General features: G+C 46.1%; 1 protein-coding gene across 2 annotated transcripts in view; it reads left to right on the top strand.

The window, feature by feature from the left end:
- The window catches only part of LOC138548087 (cytochrome P450 4B1-like), an 880,410-nt gene that overhangs the window by 775,356 nt on the left and 88,672 nt on the right, over positions 1 to 16,382 (top strand). Inside the window, exons 10-11 of one of the 2 annotated variants that reach the window (XM_069642254.1) lie at positions 905 to 969; positions 6,331 to 6,413. In XM_069642254.1, coding sequence (XP_069498355.1) covers positions 905 to 969; positions 6,331 to 6,413 — 148 coding nt within the window. Of the gene's footprint in view, positions 1 to 904; positions 983 to 6,330; positions 6,415 to 16,382 lie in introns of those variants that run through there. The other variant, XM_069642255.1, reaches the window with a different exon arrangement.

The raw sequence follows: 16,382 nt of genomic DNA, 5'->3' as shown, positions 1-16,382 counted from the left end.
ATGAAGCCATGACATCTCCCCGGTGGTTATCTGCTCCCATGTGATCCTCCCTATATAGCCGCCCCCATGGTCAGGACCAGGTAGCGGCTGCCATCCCCTGGCCACATGTGAGGAGGCTTCCATGATGACTCCATTGGATTCATCACACCTGTCTCAATCGCATCACATAGGTTGCTCTGCCAATTATACTTTATGAAAATATAAAACATTGCAATATTGAAGTGCAAACTAAATATGCACCTTTGTTTTACTCATTTGACCTTATAGCTTTAACCAAAACATGGTCAAGACGTGGCAGAGCTAAAACCACCCTGTCTTAAAAAAGTCTTGGCCCGATCATCGTGCAGTCTCCATCTAGCTGAAACGTGAGTCGACCAACATTTTCCTCTGAAAAAATAATTTATGTAGAAAAAACACTCCAGCAATAATTTGTATACTGACCGAAAACAATTTTGAATTTTCCTTTTTCACATATAGATATTGTACAATTGTATGTTATTTTTGTTTGTACCAATGCCCTATGGGCAGTGACTTTAGATGTCACCTCAGCAGTCAAGAGAGCACCTGTGACCTAACCTTGCAATCAGGCTATTGGTGGAAAAATGCACTATGCTGTTGGCATGGAGCATATGAAAGGGGAATCTGATCAACAGATTACCCTTTTAGAGATGGAATTACCCGCATTATTTTATTAAATTAATAAAAATCAAAAAAGCCAGGGCTTCTACACCCTTGGCAAATGCCAATCTGTCACATATGATAACATAGCCCCCCAATGGACCTGCACTGCCCACATCCTCTCGTAAACATTGGTTATATGTATATCATGCATTTAGACCAGATTGCATATGAGAGATGAAAAATGTAACTGTGAATTTATTCTTTTTCTTTCCATTTTTCACAGGTTGTCTAGCATCAGTAAGCATTTATGCTCTTCACAGAAACCCCACCGTATGGAAGGATCCAGAGGTGCCAGTCACAAGTATTTCAAACCTTTATTCCTAAAAAGTTGAATTTTAGGCCAGAAGTACACCTTTATTCGAGAAACATTAGTCTACTTTGCCTTTATGAGATCAAGCCCAGGGACGTTTAGCAGAATACAATTTTCTGAGCCAAACCGTTCCTTGTGAACTAGCTTGGGTGGTTTTTATGCCCCCTCACTTGGGGCACAATTTCTGCAGTTTTCTCTGCACTCTTGCCACTTTTAAATGGTTTTCCTAGATGAACCAGCAGGGTGTAATTTGGGAAATCCACTGTGCACATTTCTTTTGGTTTTAATCAAAGCTTACACAATTATTTTCTTAAAATATTAAACAGAATATAACATTACACTTTAAGATGAATTCATAAATTCAAAGTACAAAACATCCAAAACACACTATAAAAAATAACATTTTAGAAAATATATTAAAAATTCCTTAAACGTATGCCTATCAGTAACCATCTTAAAATACAACTCAACAAATTAATCATATTATAACATAAAGTGCTTGTACAATAGGATTTTGAAACTGTCATTCACGGTGTATAAAAGGGGCCTATCAGACATGCTTAAAATTGATGTAACCTTAAAATAGAGATTCTCAAAACAATAATTCTCAGAGAAAGAGATCCCTTGTGTTACCATGTTGTAGCTTTATAGATGTATTAAATTCAATCTGTATAGAAATCCCAACAGGGCAAGAGTTAAGGCTAACAAATGACCTTGGGTAATCCGTTCCCATAAGAATATGCTAAAAACATATGCCCAATCATGTACAAATCCGTCTAAATATATATACACAGATTTCTCAAAGTCTCACGATAAATACAAGTGTTTTAGGGTCTCAGTACGAGAAAGATAAAATCGAAAAATTGCATTTGATGTATCAGATCTTTCCCAACGACATATGTTCTCCCTAGTCATATGGAGATTTAGTCTGAACCTCATGACAGAATTTTGCAGGTATGGTCAAGGAAACCTTATAAGATAAATGGGTTGCACCCTTAACCCTTTATGTGTTTCTTTTAAAATAGGGAACAACGTATATATCGTATTAGGTGTGCAAGTCTCACACCAATCAGTCTGCCTTAGCATTTTTTAGATACTTCTAAATTACTCATGATGTTTTCAAAACAAAGGGCTTTATCTGTTAAGTTTCTCACATTTTTCCACAGACCTATTTGCTTTTCCATTAAGATTTTCATAACATTCTTCAAATAAAGGGTTGGGAGGTGATTAGTAGGTGGGTATAAGAAATCTGTTCACATTAATAGACGTTTCCTAGAAAGTCTCATGTTGGCTCAAAAGATACCCAACTGTAAATGAGTGATAGACATGGGAATCCATTTGGGCAAGGAGAGCACTTTTCTACAAATGATAACTTTAAAGGGTGAGAGATCAAGATCTTCTGAAAGATGATTTCATTCTACATCATAAATAAGGGAGGGAATAATTTTCCCTTCATACATCTTAAATACAGGTAACAGGGAAAAGTTCCCAAGTCTGCTATTAAAGATCATGCTTTGTTTTTCAATGGACCCTTTATTCGGTCTAGCCATTATGGTGAAACTTAGATATCTTAAATCATCAACTCTCTTCAATTTGTACTTGCCTAATCACCAATAGTCTCTAACATGTTACTTTCCTGATGCACAGCACCTGATTTTTGTTTTGTTGCAATTGATAAATAATTGTTTTCCAAAGTATACTCCTGGAATGTAATCAACAGACGCTGTGATCCCAGTTTGGTGCACTGAAATAGCATAACATCATCCAAGTACGCAATCCCTGATATCTTTTCAGCATCCACTTTAGGCAAAATGAATGCTTTGTTTTCTAAGGCTTCCCCAAGTCTGCTAAATATAAATTAAAAAGGCTTGAGATAAAATACAATCTTGAGACCCCTAATATTCTTGATTTCTAAAATTCCCTAAGAGATATAATCTACTTTTAAGGGTAATCTCTTGATGTAAATGTACTAAAATGTTGAGTAAATGGAATGGAAGACCCCAATGGTTAAGTTTGGCCCAAAGTAGGTTTCTGTTAACATTATAAAAGGCCATAAAGAAATCTATACTGGCCATGTAAACCAAAGGCACGTTTTTCACCCTGGTCGATTGTTGTATTTGGTCAACCACACGGACATTAAGATTAGTGCCTATTCATCTACGAACCCCTGTTTGATGGATTTTAAGGATACCCTTTTCAATGGCCCAGGTATCAAGTTTGCTCAAGATCAGGGCCAAGATTAACTTTGCATCGGCATCTGGCAAGACTTTAAGCCTGCAGTTCATAGGGTCCAATGTATCTATTTTTTTTAAAATAGTGACAACATAAGACGTCTTCACAGTTTTTGGGTTAACCTTTGTTTTAGAATTTGAGCAAATAATATGTTTAAAATGTTTGCCCATATCAGAGGATCATGCTTACAAATCCTATTGCAAAGACCATTGGGACCAGGTACTCGAGAGTTAACACTTTTTAAAATAAAGGAATCAATATCCTCCACATCATAGGTAAAAAACCAGGCCCTCTTAGAGTCACATACAATCGGCATCCTAGATGGTGAGGAATAAAGATTAATGTAATATTCCACCCAAGTGGATTCCAGAATAGGATTTTCTTGGGAGGTTAATTGTCATGCTCCCAGGAAGTTAACCATTTTCCAATAATGTATGTCCGATTTCTTTATAATTGCATTCAACATTCTTTCCCCAACCACCTGCAAAAAGTTAACCTGATTGGCATTTAGATCATTTTTGATAAGTTTGGTGAATTAAACATATTTGTTTTTTAATTATACACACTTGACAGTAAAGATGTAAGCACATATCGAATTTGGGACCGCATCTTTCTTTTGAGATTTTGAATCGTTAGAACAAATGCATGAGGGCGATTTGCATGATCTGTGCATTTCTCCTATCCATGCAGGGAAACAACAGTCACCTCCCACACACAGTTTGGTGCAAGTGGAGAGGCTGGAATCCGTATGGATTCTACCACGATAAGAAAGCAAGCAGAATCCATTGGAATCATGATTGCCATGTCTGCACATGGGCAGATAAACTAATGCACATTGCAGTGTGGACTGAGTATGAGTCTACGCATAGTTGGAAGGCCCACATGGCCGGGGAAAACATTAAGGATCATGGGAACACTTGCCAGCCGTGTTACGCTGCCACATATTTCGCTCATAGTTCGCGCTGGCTATAGGACCCTCTGCAGTTCGTTTCGTATCTTGGGCACCCTTCCTCACATTTCTCCTGGACCCTGTTAGGAATGGAGAAGTGTCCTAATTGCTGACCTACACAACCTACAGGTGCTATAAATAGATCACAAACCAGCTAACCTTTCCTAGACCCTACTGTACAAGTGAAATTCTTTCGGATAAAATTAGTACTCTATTTTGTGTTAAATGTGTTTTCATAATTTGCTTAGGGTGCATTTTCTTTTTTATTTCTGCATTAATTCAATATTACGCTTTTATACACGGCTCAGTTACCGTTGTACTGGTCTCAAAGCGCCTATGCTTGTCTGAGATGTTAAGGTGCATGGTGTTCCCACTTAGGGAAAACCAGAACTTAGTCTGCTGAGGGAAATTGAAAATAGGGGATTAAAGATAGACGAGGTATACAAAGGCAGATAGGAAGAATGGATGGGAGCAATAATGAAAGGGAATAACACAATACTAACACCCATACACCTACTTTCATTGGGCCTCATTACAAGTTTGGCGGTAGCCTTGCCGGTAAAACCGGTAGGCTGCCGCCAAACTTGCAATATTTTCCGACGCCCGTGAATGGGCAATTACCGGGGCATTCCGGCCCTTGCGGACCCGGTAATTGCCCATTCGCGGGCGTGGGAAAAAAGCTGCTCCCCATTCCCATTTGGCCCCATAGGGCTGAATGGGAATGGGGAGGTCGGATGCACTGGCACCGTTTATAATGGTGCCGGTGCATCCAGCATGCTGTGCAGGTCCAACGTGGCGGGCAGAAAGGCATCCGCGAGCACAACTCAGAGTTTGCCGGTCCGGGAACTATGGTACCGGCAAGCTTACCAGTACCGTAGTTCTGGGACCGACAAACTCATAATGAGGCCCAATTATCTTTCTGCTACAACTTCACTGTCTCCTCCTCACCAACCACATGCCGTTGTTTGTTTCATCCACCTCCTGCCCCTTCGGCTTCACCCCCTGCTATGCTCTTTCATTCACCCATTGTATTTATTCCTCCCTGGGTCTCGCTTTGCATTTTAGTGTTTCCAATTGCATTGCCCAGCTATGACTAGCATTGATATTGTCCTTTGGTTTGCAATTTAGTTGTGTCGGTCTCTTGTTGGTACCCGAGTTTAGGATGTGTCAATTTCTGATTGCTGAACCTCAGAGCTTATCTTTTGGTGAAGTTTCACCAACATCACTTTCCTCCTTCAGCCTCCACTTACCCGATCCACCTGTCTAGCAGCTGCCCTCCACTGTCTGACTCTTCTGACCTGAACCTGAGGTGAAGTAAGGCACAGTTCTCCTGCATGGCTTCATAATTCCACCAATTGCCCACCTCCTCCGTCACATTGTCTTATGCTGGTGATATGAATTTCCTCTAAGGCCCAACCTACAGCTGCCACCCGCTTCACAGTACGCCGTGACTGATGTGCCTCACAGAATCCCTCCCGGGTTACTAATCAGTATAAGCCCTCAGTGATAGGTATTACCATCTGGAATCTGCATCGGTAACCTCATTAAAGCCCTCACTTTACGCTGGCATGTAGCTTGGTCCCCGGGCCCATACCAGGCATTAAAGCCCAACCGCCCCCAGCACCATCTTCAGGGTTTATTAATTAGGTTTTATGACCTTGTTTGGTTCTGGACATAGATTAATGTTTTTTCCCCAACTCTTTGTAGCATACTTCTTCCACGTGTGTCGTCTATCCTGGAATGCTGACCATTATTGGCACTTCAATACCGCCAATTAGTCCCACATTGGGGTCACGGCTGTGGTTCCTCTTGATCTTCTCTTCCCGGGTACAGTTCCCAGGGTGGGGAAGATGGGAGGAGAGATTGCACTGGGCACATCCGCAACTAATACCAAATGCTGCCATAAGTGGGTTAGAGTTTACTTATATAGTAAGATCGGTAGTTAGCTAAAAAGTAACATGAAAATTTGCTTTCTATCATGATAGCAAAACCAGCAGAGCGATGACGTTGCAGGCCATAAGTAGGAAGAGCTCTATAAAACCTCAATAAGTGCAACATGCATAGGTGTAAATACAAGAAGTGCTCTTTCGCCTTCCGTTATTTCTTTACAAATATGTGACATTTCTATTCAATGTTGGCCTTTTGTTTTCTCTTTCAGGTGTTTGATCCATTGAGATTTTCACCAGAGAACTCTGCCCAAAGACACTCGCATGCATTCCTGCCCTTTGCTGCTGGACCAAGGTATACTACAGTAAAGGCTCATTTACTTAAGGATACATTGATATCAAGACTAGAGTCCAAATTCTCCTAGATTTGTACTGGAGCTAATCAGGGGATGCCCATTTTTGTAGTGGCAGGCCGTATTTCCCCCTAATTGGGTTGTGCAAGAGAGCATAGGGAGAGTGGCAAAGCCAATGAAGGGGGACAAGGGAGTTCTACCCCCCCCCCAGATAATTTTTAAATATTAGATTGAAATGGTGTTTTCTATGGAACACTTTTGTGAAATTCTAAAAAAAGCTATACAATTAACAATTGGTTCTGTAGGGGAACGAGTGAAAACTGCTATAGACAATACATCAACCGAGCAGATAATGATTTGCATTTGGATGTGTGGTGATTATTATTATTATTATTTTTTTAAAAACTTTTGTTTATTGGCAGGAAGTTGAGACAAGTACAGCATAGATTACGCAGAGAAACCGACAATATGATAGTACAAATAGGCATTGCATCATAACCATTTCAAACATCTTGGATTGGAGAGGGATGACATTGTGGAAGACAAAAATCAAAGGGAACCGCAGCTTACACATTACTTATGGTGAGTCAAGTTGGGCCGGCGGAGGGGTGGAGCTCCAGTCGGCTCCATCTCTATTGTTCAGATAGCTGCAGAATTCCAACCACACATTTTTGGGGCGAGATACTATGGGCAATGCTCCGACATATTCTTCTTCACACGTTTGCACCCAGGTGAGGGCTTTCAACCTCATTGTGACAGTGGGGGGAAAGCGACGCTTCCAGCATAGTAATATGCATCTTTTGGCCACAATAGCGGTTACATTTAAGAATTTTGACATTTTCCGTTCCCTCTCCCCCACCCAGACGCCGAACAGCAAGGCCAGTGGGTCTAGATATAATTTGGACCCAATTATCTCTGAGAGCGCTTTTGTCACTTCAATCCAAAACGTATTTAGCGCAGTGCAGGACCAAAACATGTGTATGTGATCGGCCTCATCATGCTTACACTTCGGGCATGTGTGTGTCGGAATATGTGTGAATTTCGCAACTCTGTGCGGTGTGTAATAGATTCTGTTGAGGAGCTTGTATTGTATGCAACGGAATCTGGCATTAAGGGAGACTTTGCGAGTGTGAGCGCACATTTTGTTCCAGATTTCATCAGTAATATCTATTTCCAGCTCCTTGGCACATGCCTCACGTGGTTTGGAGGATATATCCACTAGTTTACTCAGCTGCATTTTATATAGGGAGGATACTATGCCCCTACTGCCCGAGGAGTTTGCTATGAATTGGAGCTCAGGTGAGTCTGGGGGTTCATCTGGGAACGAGGGCCAGATCACCCATACCGCCACTCTCAGCCTGCCGTATTGTAGCAGTTTGAGCGCAGAGTTGGAATGTCCCGGCCGCCAGATTTGAGGGGTGATAAACGTACCATTAGGGTACAGGTCGGTCAGTGCTCGGTAGCCCAGGCTTGCCCAGTGTCGCGAGAACTGTAGGTCGTAAGTAGTGGAGAGTGCAGGGAACTGCCAAATGGGAAGCCACTTGTAGTATGGGCGTTGCTCTTGTTCGGAATACAGGATATTGTTCCATGCTTTGATCGTAGTGGCCACCGGATCCGACGTGGCGTCAGTATGGAATGTACGGTGTAGTAGTAAGGTCATGATATTAGTCTTTTCCTAGGTAGTTTCTCTATTTTAACATGTGGGGGCGGGTTCAGGTGTGTGTACCAGTGGGTGGCATGTTGGGCCTGTGCCGCGTTGCAGTACAGTGTTAGATCTGGGGCACCAAACCCCCCCTTCTCATAGGGTAAAGTCATATGTTGCCACTTCTTACGGACCGCACCGGAATGCCAGAGAAACTGGGCACACGCCAGATGTAGCCTTTTGAAGTATTGCCTCCCGGGCCACACCGGTACATTAGCAAAGATATAGAGGAGCTTGGGGACCGCAATCATTTTTATTAAGGAGAGTCTGCCTGCAAGGGACAGTGGGAGATTACGCCATTTAAGCATCTTGGATACAATAAATTGTGCCGTTGTCTCGCAATTGTCCGCCAGCAAGGAAACTTTGGTGAGAGACACCCGTATCCCAAGATACCGAATGCCACTCGGGGACCATTGCAGGGGGAATTCACATGCCGGTTGTTGGCTTGCTGTGGTGAGGGGGAACATTTCTGATTTAGAGTAGTTAATGGTGAAGCCAGAAAAGGTGCCTTTTTTGGTTATATCTCGGATGATCGGGTCAAGGTATGAGGAGGGGTTTCTGACATACAGAAGTACGTCATTGCGTACAGTGAGATGATCTCCGGCGTGTCCCGTAGGCAAATGCCTTTGTGGGTGTGTCGATCTCTGACGTGGTCGGCCATGGGCTCAATGGCGAGCGCAAAAAGTATGGGGGAGAATGGACACCCCTGACGGGTTCCTCTATGTAGCGCGTAGGGGGAGGAGGAAACAGAGTTGACCAGCACCCTGGCCATAGGTCCCGTATATAGCAGTTTTATATATGAGATCATGTTTGCTCCTACTCTCATTTTCCCCAACACGGCCCATAGATATTGCCTTGATACCATGTCAAATGGCTTTTGGGCGTATAGCGTGACCGCAACTGCGTCAGCATTAGGGTCAATCCGGGACAGTACGTTGAATAGGCGGCGGATGTTAAGTGCCGTAGAGCGACCAGGGATGAATCCACTTTGGTCGGCATGGACCATATGGGGCATAAATGGTAGGAACCTATTGGCGATTATCTTGGCAAAGATTTTCATGTCTGAGTTTATGAGCGACAGGGGCTATAGGACCCGCATTTGTCTGGGGGTTTCCCTGGTTTGGGGAGGACTGTTATTATGGCTTCTCTTAAGGTGGGGGGGAGGGTGTTAATTCAGAGTGATTCGGTCCAGACCCCAAGCAGTACGGGTGCCAGGATGGCAACATACTCCTGGCATCGGGGCCCGGAGCCTTGTTTTTAGGTAGATCTAAAATTACCTGAACTATTTCCTCCAGGGAGAAAGGGGCATCGAGCTGCTCCTTGGTGTTCTGGGAGATAAGGGTCATAGGGATGGATTCCAGTAGGTTATCCAGGTCGTGGGCCGTGTGCTCTGGCTGGGGATCATATAGGTTGGCATAAAAGCTGGCAAAGGCATCCAGGATGTTTTGGTCCGACCTATGTCCCCTTTCATCAATGATGCTATCGATATGGGTCCTCCCTCCCTCCGCACGTACCAACCTGGCCAGAGTTCTGCTCGGTCTGTCCCCCTCCCCATACTTTCGGGCGGCCATGGGATGGGCATGATATCGCACCTCACTTAGCGCGTGTCACTCAAATTGTTCAAGTTCGGCTCTAATCTTAGCAAGGGTTTCTGGGGCGGGTGTCAATACGTACTCCTGTTCCAGGGTTTTGAGCCTGGATTCGGAGCCATTTAAGGTCTGCCTAATGGCTTTGAGGACCCCGGCCTTTCGGGAGATACACATCCCTCTGATGTATACTATAAATGCCTCCCAGCGGGTCCCTTCAGGAGTGTCGGACGTGTTGTTATTTGCAAAAAATGTGTTTATGTCCGAAAGGATCTCGGCTTTAAAGACAATGTCAGATAGGGCGTTGGATTTGAAGCACCAGGCGGGGCCAGCTGAATCTGCAGCAGCACAGGGGAGTGGTCCAAAATAGTGTGCGGGAGGATCCCGACCTCCGAAACCCTGCCCACCAGATTACCAAACAGGAGGAACATATCTATTCTTGAGGAACTGTCGTGTACCGTTGAATAGAAAGTATAGTCCCTTTCCTGGGGATGGAGCGTTCTCCACACATCATGTAGATTCAGGGAGCGCATGTGTGTATGGAGTTGTTTGGCAGCCCGAGATCTGGTCCTGCGGGTAGTGGTCGTTCTTTCCAGGACATTATTCAGTATAAGATTCATGTCGCCCCCCCATATAATGGGGACTTCAACATATCTCATGAGGATTGCGGACATTGCGTCCATAAATTCGGGGGAGTCGGTGTTGGGCGCGTATGAGTTAACAAGCAAGCATTCTTCGTTGGCTAGGGTACAATGTAGAATCACATATCTTCCTTCTGTGTCAATGTGAGACGTGTGGAGGGCGAATTTCACTGACTTGTGAATGAGAGTAAGGACCCCCCTGCCTTGTGTGGAGTATTGGGTATAGTATCTGTTGGGGCCCCATGACTGTGCAGGGTTAGATGATAGGTGTTTCATAGCGTGTGTCTCCTGGAGTAGGAGTACCTTGATCCCATGCCGTTGTGCATATGCTGTGATCTTACGTGCCATTGTGAAGTTGGTCAACCCACGAACATTCCACATCAGCATTCTAATAGCCATGCAAATAGCTCATGGGACATCCCTATCATAGAATCTGCCTCTGAACATTGCAATGTATGCTTTAGTGGCGTCACAACGCCTCTCTCTGAAGCCTGTCACAACCATCCGGCCATTTTGTATATAACATTCCCCAACTTCACCACCCGGAAAACACTGGCGGTGCCATGGTACCCACCCTCGGAACGAACCAAAGCGTGCCATCCCCAACTCGGCACCTCTTGGGTAATGGCCCAACCGGGGCCTGAACATAAACACTTCAACTTATACGTCATTGCAGCTGCAGTGGGGGCTGCCGCTGCCAGCCGACCCACCTTTGTTGATACATTTTATGACACTACATCATCAATTTTTGAACGGCATATGACACTTAGGTTACAAAGAGAGGACACAAATGATGAAGGGTGGCAAGGTCTAGGCCGATGCTGCCCAGGCCAGTGTTTGATAGTACAATTTAGCTTTAAAAGTTAGGCCCGGAGTATGGCGGTATATTCTAATGGATTAAGGATGCATCCCCCTCCTGGAGTATGACTCAAAATGTGGCGGTGGTAGCCACGTCAGGTCCGGAGTGGGGTGTCGGGGGGGGAAAGCACATCCACCCACCGGGGGAGCAGACGGTCGACCTGCAGGGCCACTGGCATGTGTAAAAGGGGCTTGGGAATGCTGGTGTCAGTCGTCTTCCATCGGGTCCTCCAGGGGATCTGCCAGTGGGATCTGTGCCTCAATGAATTTGACGGCCTCCTCTGGGACAGTGCAAAAGTAGAGCTTATTGCGATGGGTGAACTTTAGACGAGCGGGAAAGAGCATTGCATATTCAATTTTCCTCTCTCTTAGCATTTTCTTCACCCCCTCGAATCGACGTCTTTCCATCTGGACCCCCACCAAAAAGTCAGGGAAGATCCTGATGGTTTGTGAATCCAGCCTAAGCTCCCACTTCTCCCTGGCCAACCGCAGTATGTGGTCTCTGTCCTTGTAGCTGCGTAGTTTTGCAATTATTGGTCTGGGGAAGTCGCCTGGTTTAGGGAAGGTCGCAAGTGAGCAGTGGGCTCTTTCAACTGTGAAGAATGGTGAAAGGTCGGGATTCTCAAGGAGATCCTTGATGAGTATTTCTACTGTGAGCTCCATACGCCCCTTCAGTGCGGATTCGGGGACCCTCACTATATGAATGTTATTTCTTCGCGACCTAGATTCAAGGTCGTCGCACTTGGCCTTGACCTGTCTCATGTCACGGACGAGCTCCGAGACTGTGTTTTTTAGGGTATGCACATTGTCTTCATTAGTTCTTGTTCTCTGCTCGACCTCGGTGATCCTGGTCCCGTGTTGGTCAAGTTTAGCCCTTAATGAAGCTACATTCGCGTTGATGTCATCCAGCTTTTCGTGGAAGGCTGCAAAGTTTTTGACCATGGATTCAATCATAGCAGCCAAGTCTGGTTGTGGGGGGTCCGGAAGGATCTCACCCTCCTCCTGCGCTGCCGAGGAGGATGCCTGATCTGCCCTCGGCGCCGCCTTGGTAAACTTGTCCATGGCACCCACCTTGCTAGTTCTTCGCGCCCTGTTGGGCATTGCTATGGAGAGGAGAGATGATTGACTTGGTGTGGATGGCGGTGGCCAGAGGTTGGGTCCCCACAGGGGGGATGGTAGGAGGACAGAGGTTGCTGCTTGTAGGCAATACAAGGTCGGTGGGGCTGGTTTTGCCACAACAAAATAGGGGGGGGGGGCAGTGCAGGGCCCTGACGGAGATGTACAGGGATGAGCGAGTGAGACTGTTCACAGCCACATGCGGTGAGATATTGGGATGGGTCTCCGCCCCAGCGACCCCCAGAAACAGCGGTGGGCTGTCCCCAGTACTTGAGTATTTGCAGTGCAACAAGGCGGGCCGCTCGAGGTGGCCCAGCGGGCGCCTCTTCATAAGTGTCAATAGAGGTGATAAGGTGGAAGGTCACCACGGCTGGACCGCGGGGCCCACAGTCACTATGGACACAGATCGCCAGAGGGAAGCAGAGCAGGCTTATGTATAGGCAGTCTCTCTTGGGGTGTATCACACACACTAGGCTAAGTATCAGTAGTGGGTGGAGGTCCCACCATAGGACAAGTAGCCGCTTACAGCACTCACCTTATGGCCATTGGGGCGGTCAAACCGTGTGCTCCTTGGCGCGGGATTGCCACAGTATAGGGCGGCGGTAGAGCCACTGGGACCGCCACCAGAGCCAGGGGCCACGAGGCACAGGAGCCGCAGCCAGCCGGGGGATAGTGGTGTGATCTGCGCCGCCACGGGCTGCACAGCAGACAAGTGACCCGCAGCCCAGCACGGGTGCACCACGGAGGGGGAAGTGGTGTTGGTGGATCCTCGGTGGGGCGGTGTAGCCAATCTCGTGGAGTGCTGTGGGAGGGCAGCGCCCACATCCCGCGGCCGCCGCAGGCCAAAGATGCAGCCGCACAGGCGACAGAGAAGCAGGTACGCTCACACGGCGACCCCGCATATGCTTTCTCCAGTCAACGCGGGAAAGCCGCGCCGCTCCTCAGCAAAGCCCCAGCGGCCCCCGCTCCTCCAGGCGGGGGGGGCCACGCATGTATGCAAGTGGGCGCCGGGGGCACAGCACAGTCCAAGGCTGCAGGAACAACCCAGCGCCCCACTCGGCAAGCAGTTGGCGGAGCAGCCGCCGACTCAGTCGGAACAGCCGCGGCAAGCAGGCAGAAGTAAGCTCACCACTGGGGCGGGGGATGTTATAAGGCTCCACCCTGCCAGGCACCAGCGGGCGAGGAGATCCCGGCAGAGCTGAGGGGACGCAGGCAGTTTGCTGATGACGGCGCCCGGGGACAGGGCGCGGAAGCAGCATTCGGCCGATGCTCAGTGGGCGAGGACTGCAACACAAGGAGACCGGACGCCACAGCCGGCCCAGGCACCGAGTGCTCAGGATCCTGGCACCGATTCATCCCCAGATCACTGCCACAGGGTGAGGGGAGCAGCAGCAGCAGAAACGTGGCAGTAGTTTTAGGGGGTGGAAAGGATTAGCTCCGATACAAAACGGAGTTTGGTGGGCAGGGACGGAGCTCACTGGCTAGGCAGCCATCTTGCTTGGCTGCTGAACAGCGCCCGCCGGATATGTGGTGATTATTTAATAACAGAACGATTCATGGGCCAAATCCAAAGAAAGTGAAGTCTCACTTGACTGAATATCCGGAAAAATGATGTATTAAAACTCAAATTACAATAAATAAGTTAAAACATATCCAAAATACCATTCAATTACAATGTAAATACAATATAATAAAAAAAGAATAGAAAAAAATTCAGAATTCACTAAAATCAATTAATTGTTTCTTTAGTTATGGCAGCTTTTGCGCACTATCATCCATATTTTCAATAAAGTGTAAGGTGCAGAGCAGTGCTTTTAGAGTTGAGGCAAGACGTTAAAGAACCAGAAGGTTTGGTTCTTTAATGGAGTCTATATTATAAAAAAGGGTCTCAGATGGCACATGTAAGTGGTCCCCAGTCGATTGCACTCAGTCAGCACATGTTTAGCAGTCTCCATTATGTTATTCACTTTACAAATGTGACAGGCTCTCTTGTCTGAAGGTAGATTGAGTGCTGGACCAATTACTGATATCACAGGGTGACGATTAGTGTGCAGTAAAAATACAAATATACGTAACAACGGAGAAGGACAAAATAAAAGATAGGGTTGAGCCTTTGTATAGGTATAAAGCATTTGAGGAACATGGGTATTTTTTTCCATTTAGCCAGATGATCAAAATTCTGACACCAGTCCCATTTTTCTGTTTTCAATACAATTGATCTCTTTAATTCATAAAACCCACGCCCAAATCAGGGAGCCAATCAATTATCTTAAAAAACGTTATAACAGATTCAGCATGAGCATCATTGCCATGAGACCTAATTTCCATACCTGAAGAGGACAGCACATAATGCTGTAATCTAGAGATAGAGAAGCCCACGCTTCAACAATATGCTAGCTTCCAAGCAGATGAGACCAAGTTCGAATCTCAAGATCTCCATTGGAATGCATTGAGGTAATCCCAAAACTCTCCTCCAAAGGCAACCCTCGATGGCCCGTAACCAAGTAAGATCATGCATAGTCAGGCTTGCAAGGCTATATAGGATTGCTGCGCAGAAACATTGTTTGTACAACTGGATAGTGCCCTCCAAACTGAAGCCTGCCACCTGTTGTGTGAATTTACTAATTAACATTATTAATTGGACCAAATTTTGTACCTGTGAATAGATGCTGTTAGGCAGAAACCTGTGCAGTTCCCTTAGGGGCCACTGCAAAAAGTTTAAGACTACAGGTGTTAGCAGTAAACCCAATTGGTAGCAGTCTGTACCACCCAGATTTACCTGGTAGCTGTGGCTGAGCAGTCAGACTTCTCTCAAGAAGAGTTAGGCGGTATATAGAGTGTACACAATAGGTACAAAAATACAGTAGCACAAGCAAACACTGACCAGAGCTTTGGTATAAAAGTATATAATTATTTATTTAAAAACACACTTGTAAAAATACACTGGTACTAATATGTCAAGCAAGTTCAAACACAGTCACTAGAAATATATACACCTCCCTGATTAATTATTCGACATGTCTTAGAAAGAGAACACCACTTATTATCAACACAGAGGTGAGCGCTTAACCTAGATGGCACTCCAATAATTATTTAAAAAGGGAGAGAAAAGGCAGAAATAGGAAAGCACACAATACCAACACTTTTAAAGAACCGCAGCAAGTCAAGAAAGGCAGGGTCTACTGTAGAGCAAAAAGTTCATAGGCCAGGCCACTCTTGGAGAGAGCAAGGCGGAATGTGCCCAAGATCACACAGTTGAGGTACACTTTAAAAGCCTTTGCAGATAGTTCAAAAAGGAGTTAAATCAGTTCAGAAAAGTTAGTTAACAGGTCTGAGGTCACCCCAGGATAGAGAGTCAAGGATTTACGGGACACCTTGGACGGTCTGTTGCAAGGGAGACCAGGCTGGTCACAGTACCTGAAATGGTGAGAAAGCTCCAGCGGGAGCAGTTGTTCCTGGCAGCGGGTGCAAGTCAGTGCTTCGTCCAGAGAAAGAGAAGATCTCGACGTGGAGGAAAGCTGGAGGTCGTTGCACTGCCAGGGAAGAAACCAGCCGCAGAGTTTCCCGGTTAAAAGGTACTACTCTTTTATTTGCGGTAGTGGTGAAGCGTGGCTATCCGTCCACCGGGGTGCTTGGCACGGGTGATTCGACCACGAGACGATCCAGGAAGGCAAAAAAAGGGTGAACTGGTTAACCCCACCAGCTCAAAGGAAGAAGACTCTCCTGGAAGAAGATCTTCTCTGTCGTTGGGAAGTGGTGAGTCGGTTCAGCAGGGCTCCACCCGTGGTGTCATCGTTGCAGGTTGGCTCAGCTTCTCCCTCTTCGGATTCTTTAGGTCCTGTGGCGACTTCTGGAGTTCCAGTCCCCAAAGCCCTGATTTTATGCAGCAAAACCCCCATTCATCAGTCCTAGCTGTCACTCAAACATGCTAAGTGGTGAGCCAGGCGGCTAACCACTGGGCCAATCACACAAGAGTGCGACTTGAGTTGCAGAGGCAACTCAGTACAGGGTGCCTATTCCCCTTTCCCACACATCCTGTGGACCCAGACAGAGTGACACCACTTTTGG

This window comes from Ambystoma mexicanum, chromosome 1q (genome assembly GCF_040938575.1).
Source record: "Ambystoma mexicanum isolate Mex_15411 chromosome 1q, UKY_AmexF1_1, whole genome shotgun sequence".
Lineage (NCBI taxonomy): Eukaryota > Metazoa > Chordata > Amphibia > Caudata > Ambystomatidae > Ambystoma > Ambystoma mexicanum.
Note: the sequence above shows the minus strand (reverse complement) of the source record. Positions and strands in the feature narration are given on the sequence as shown.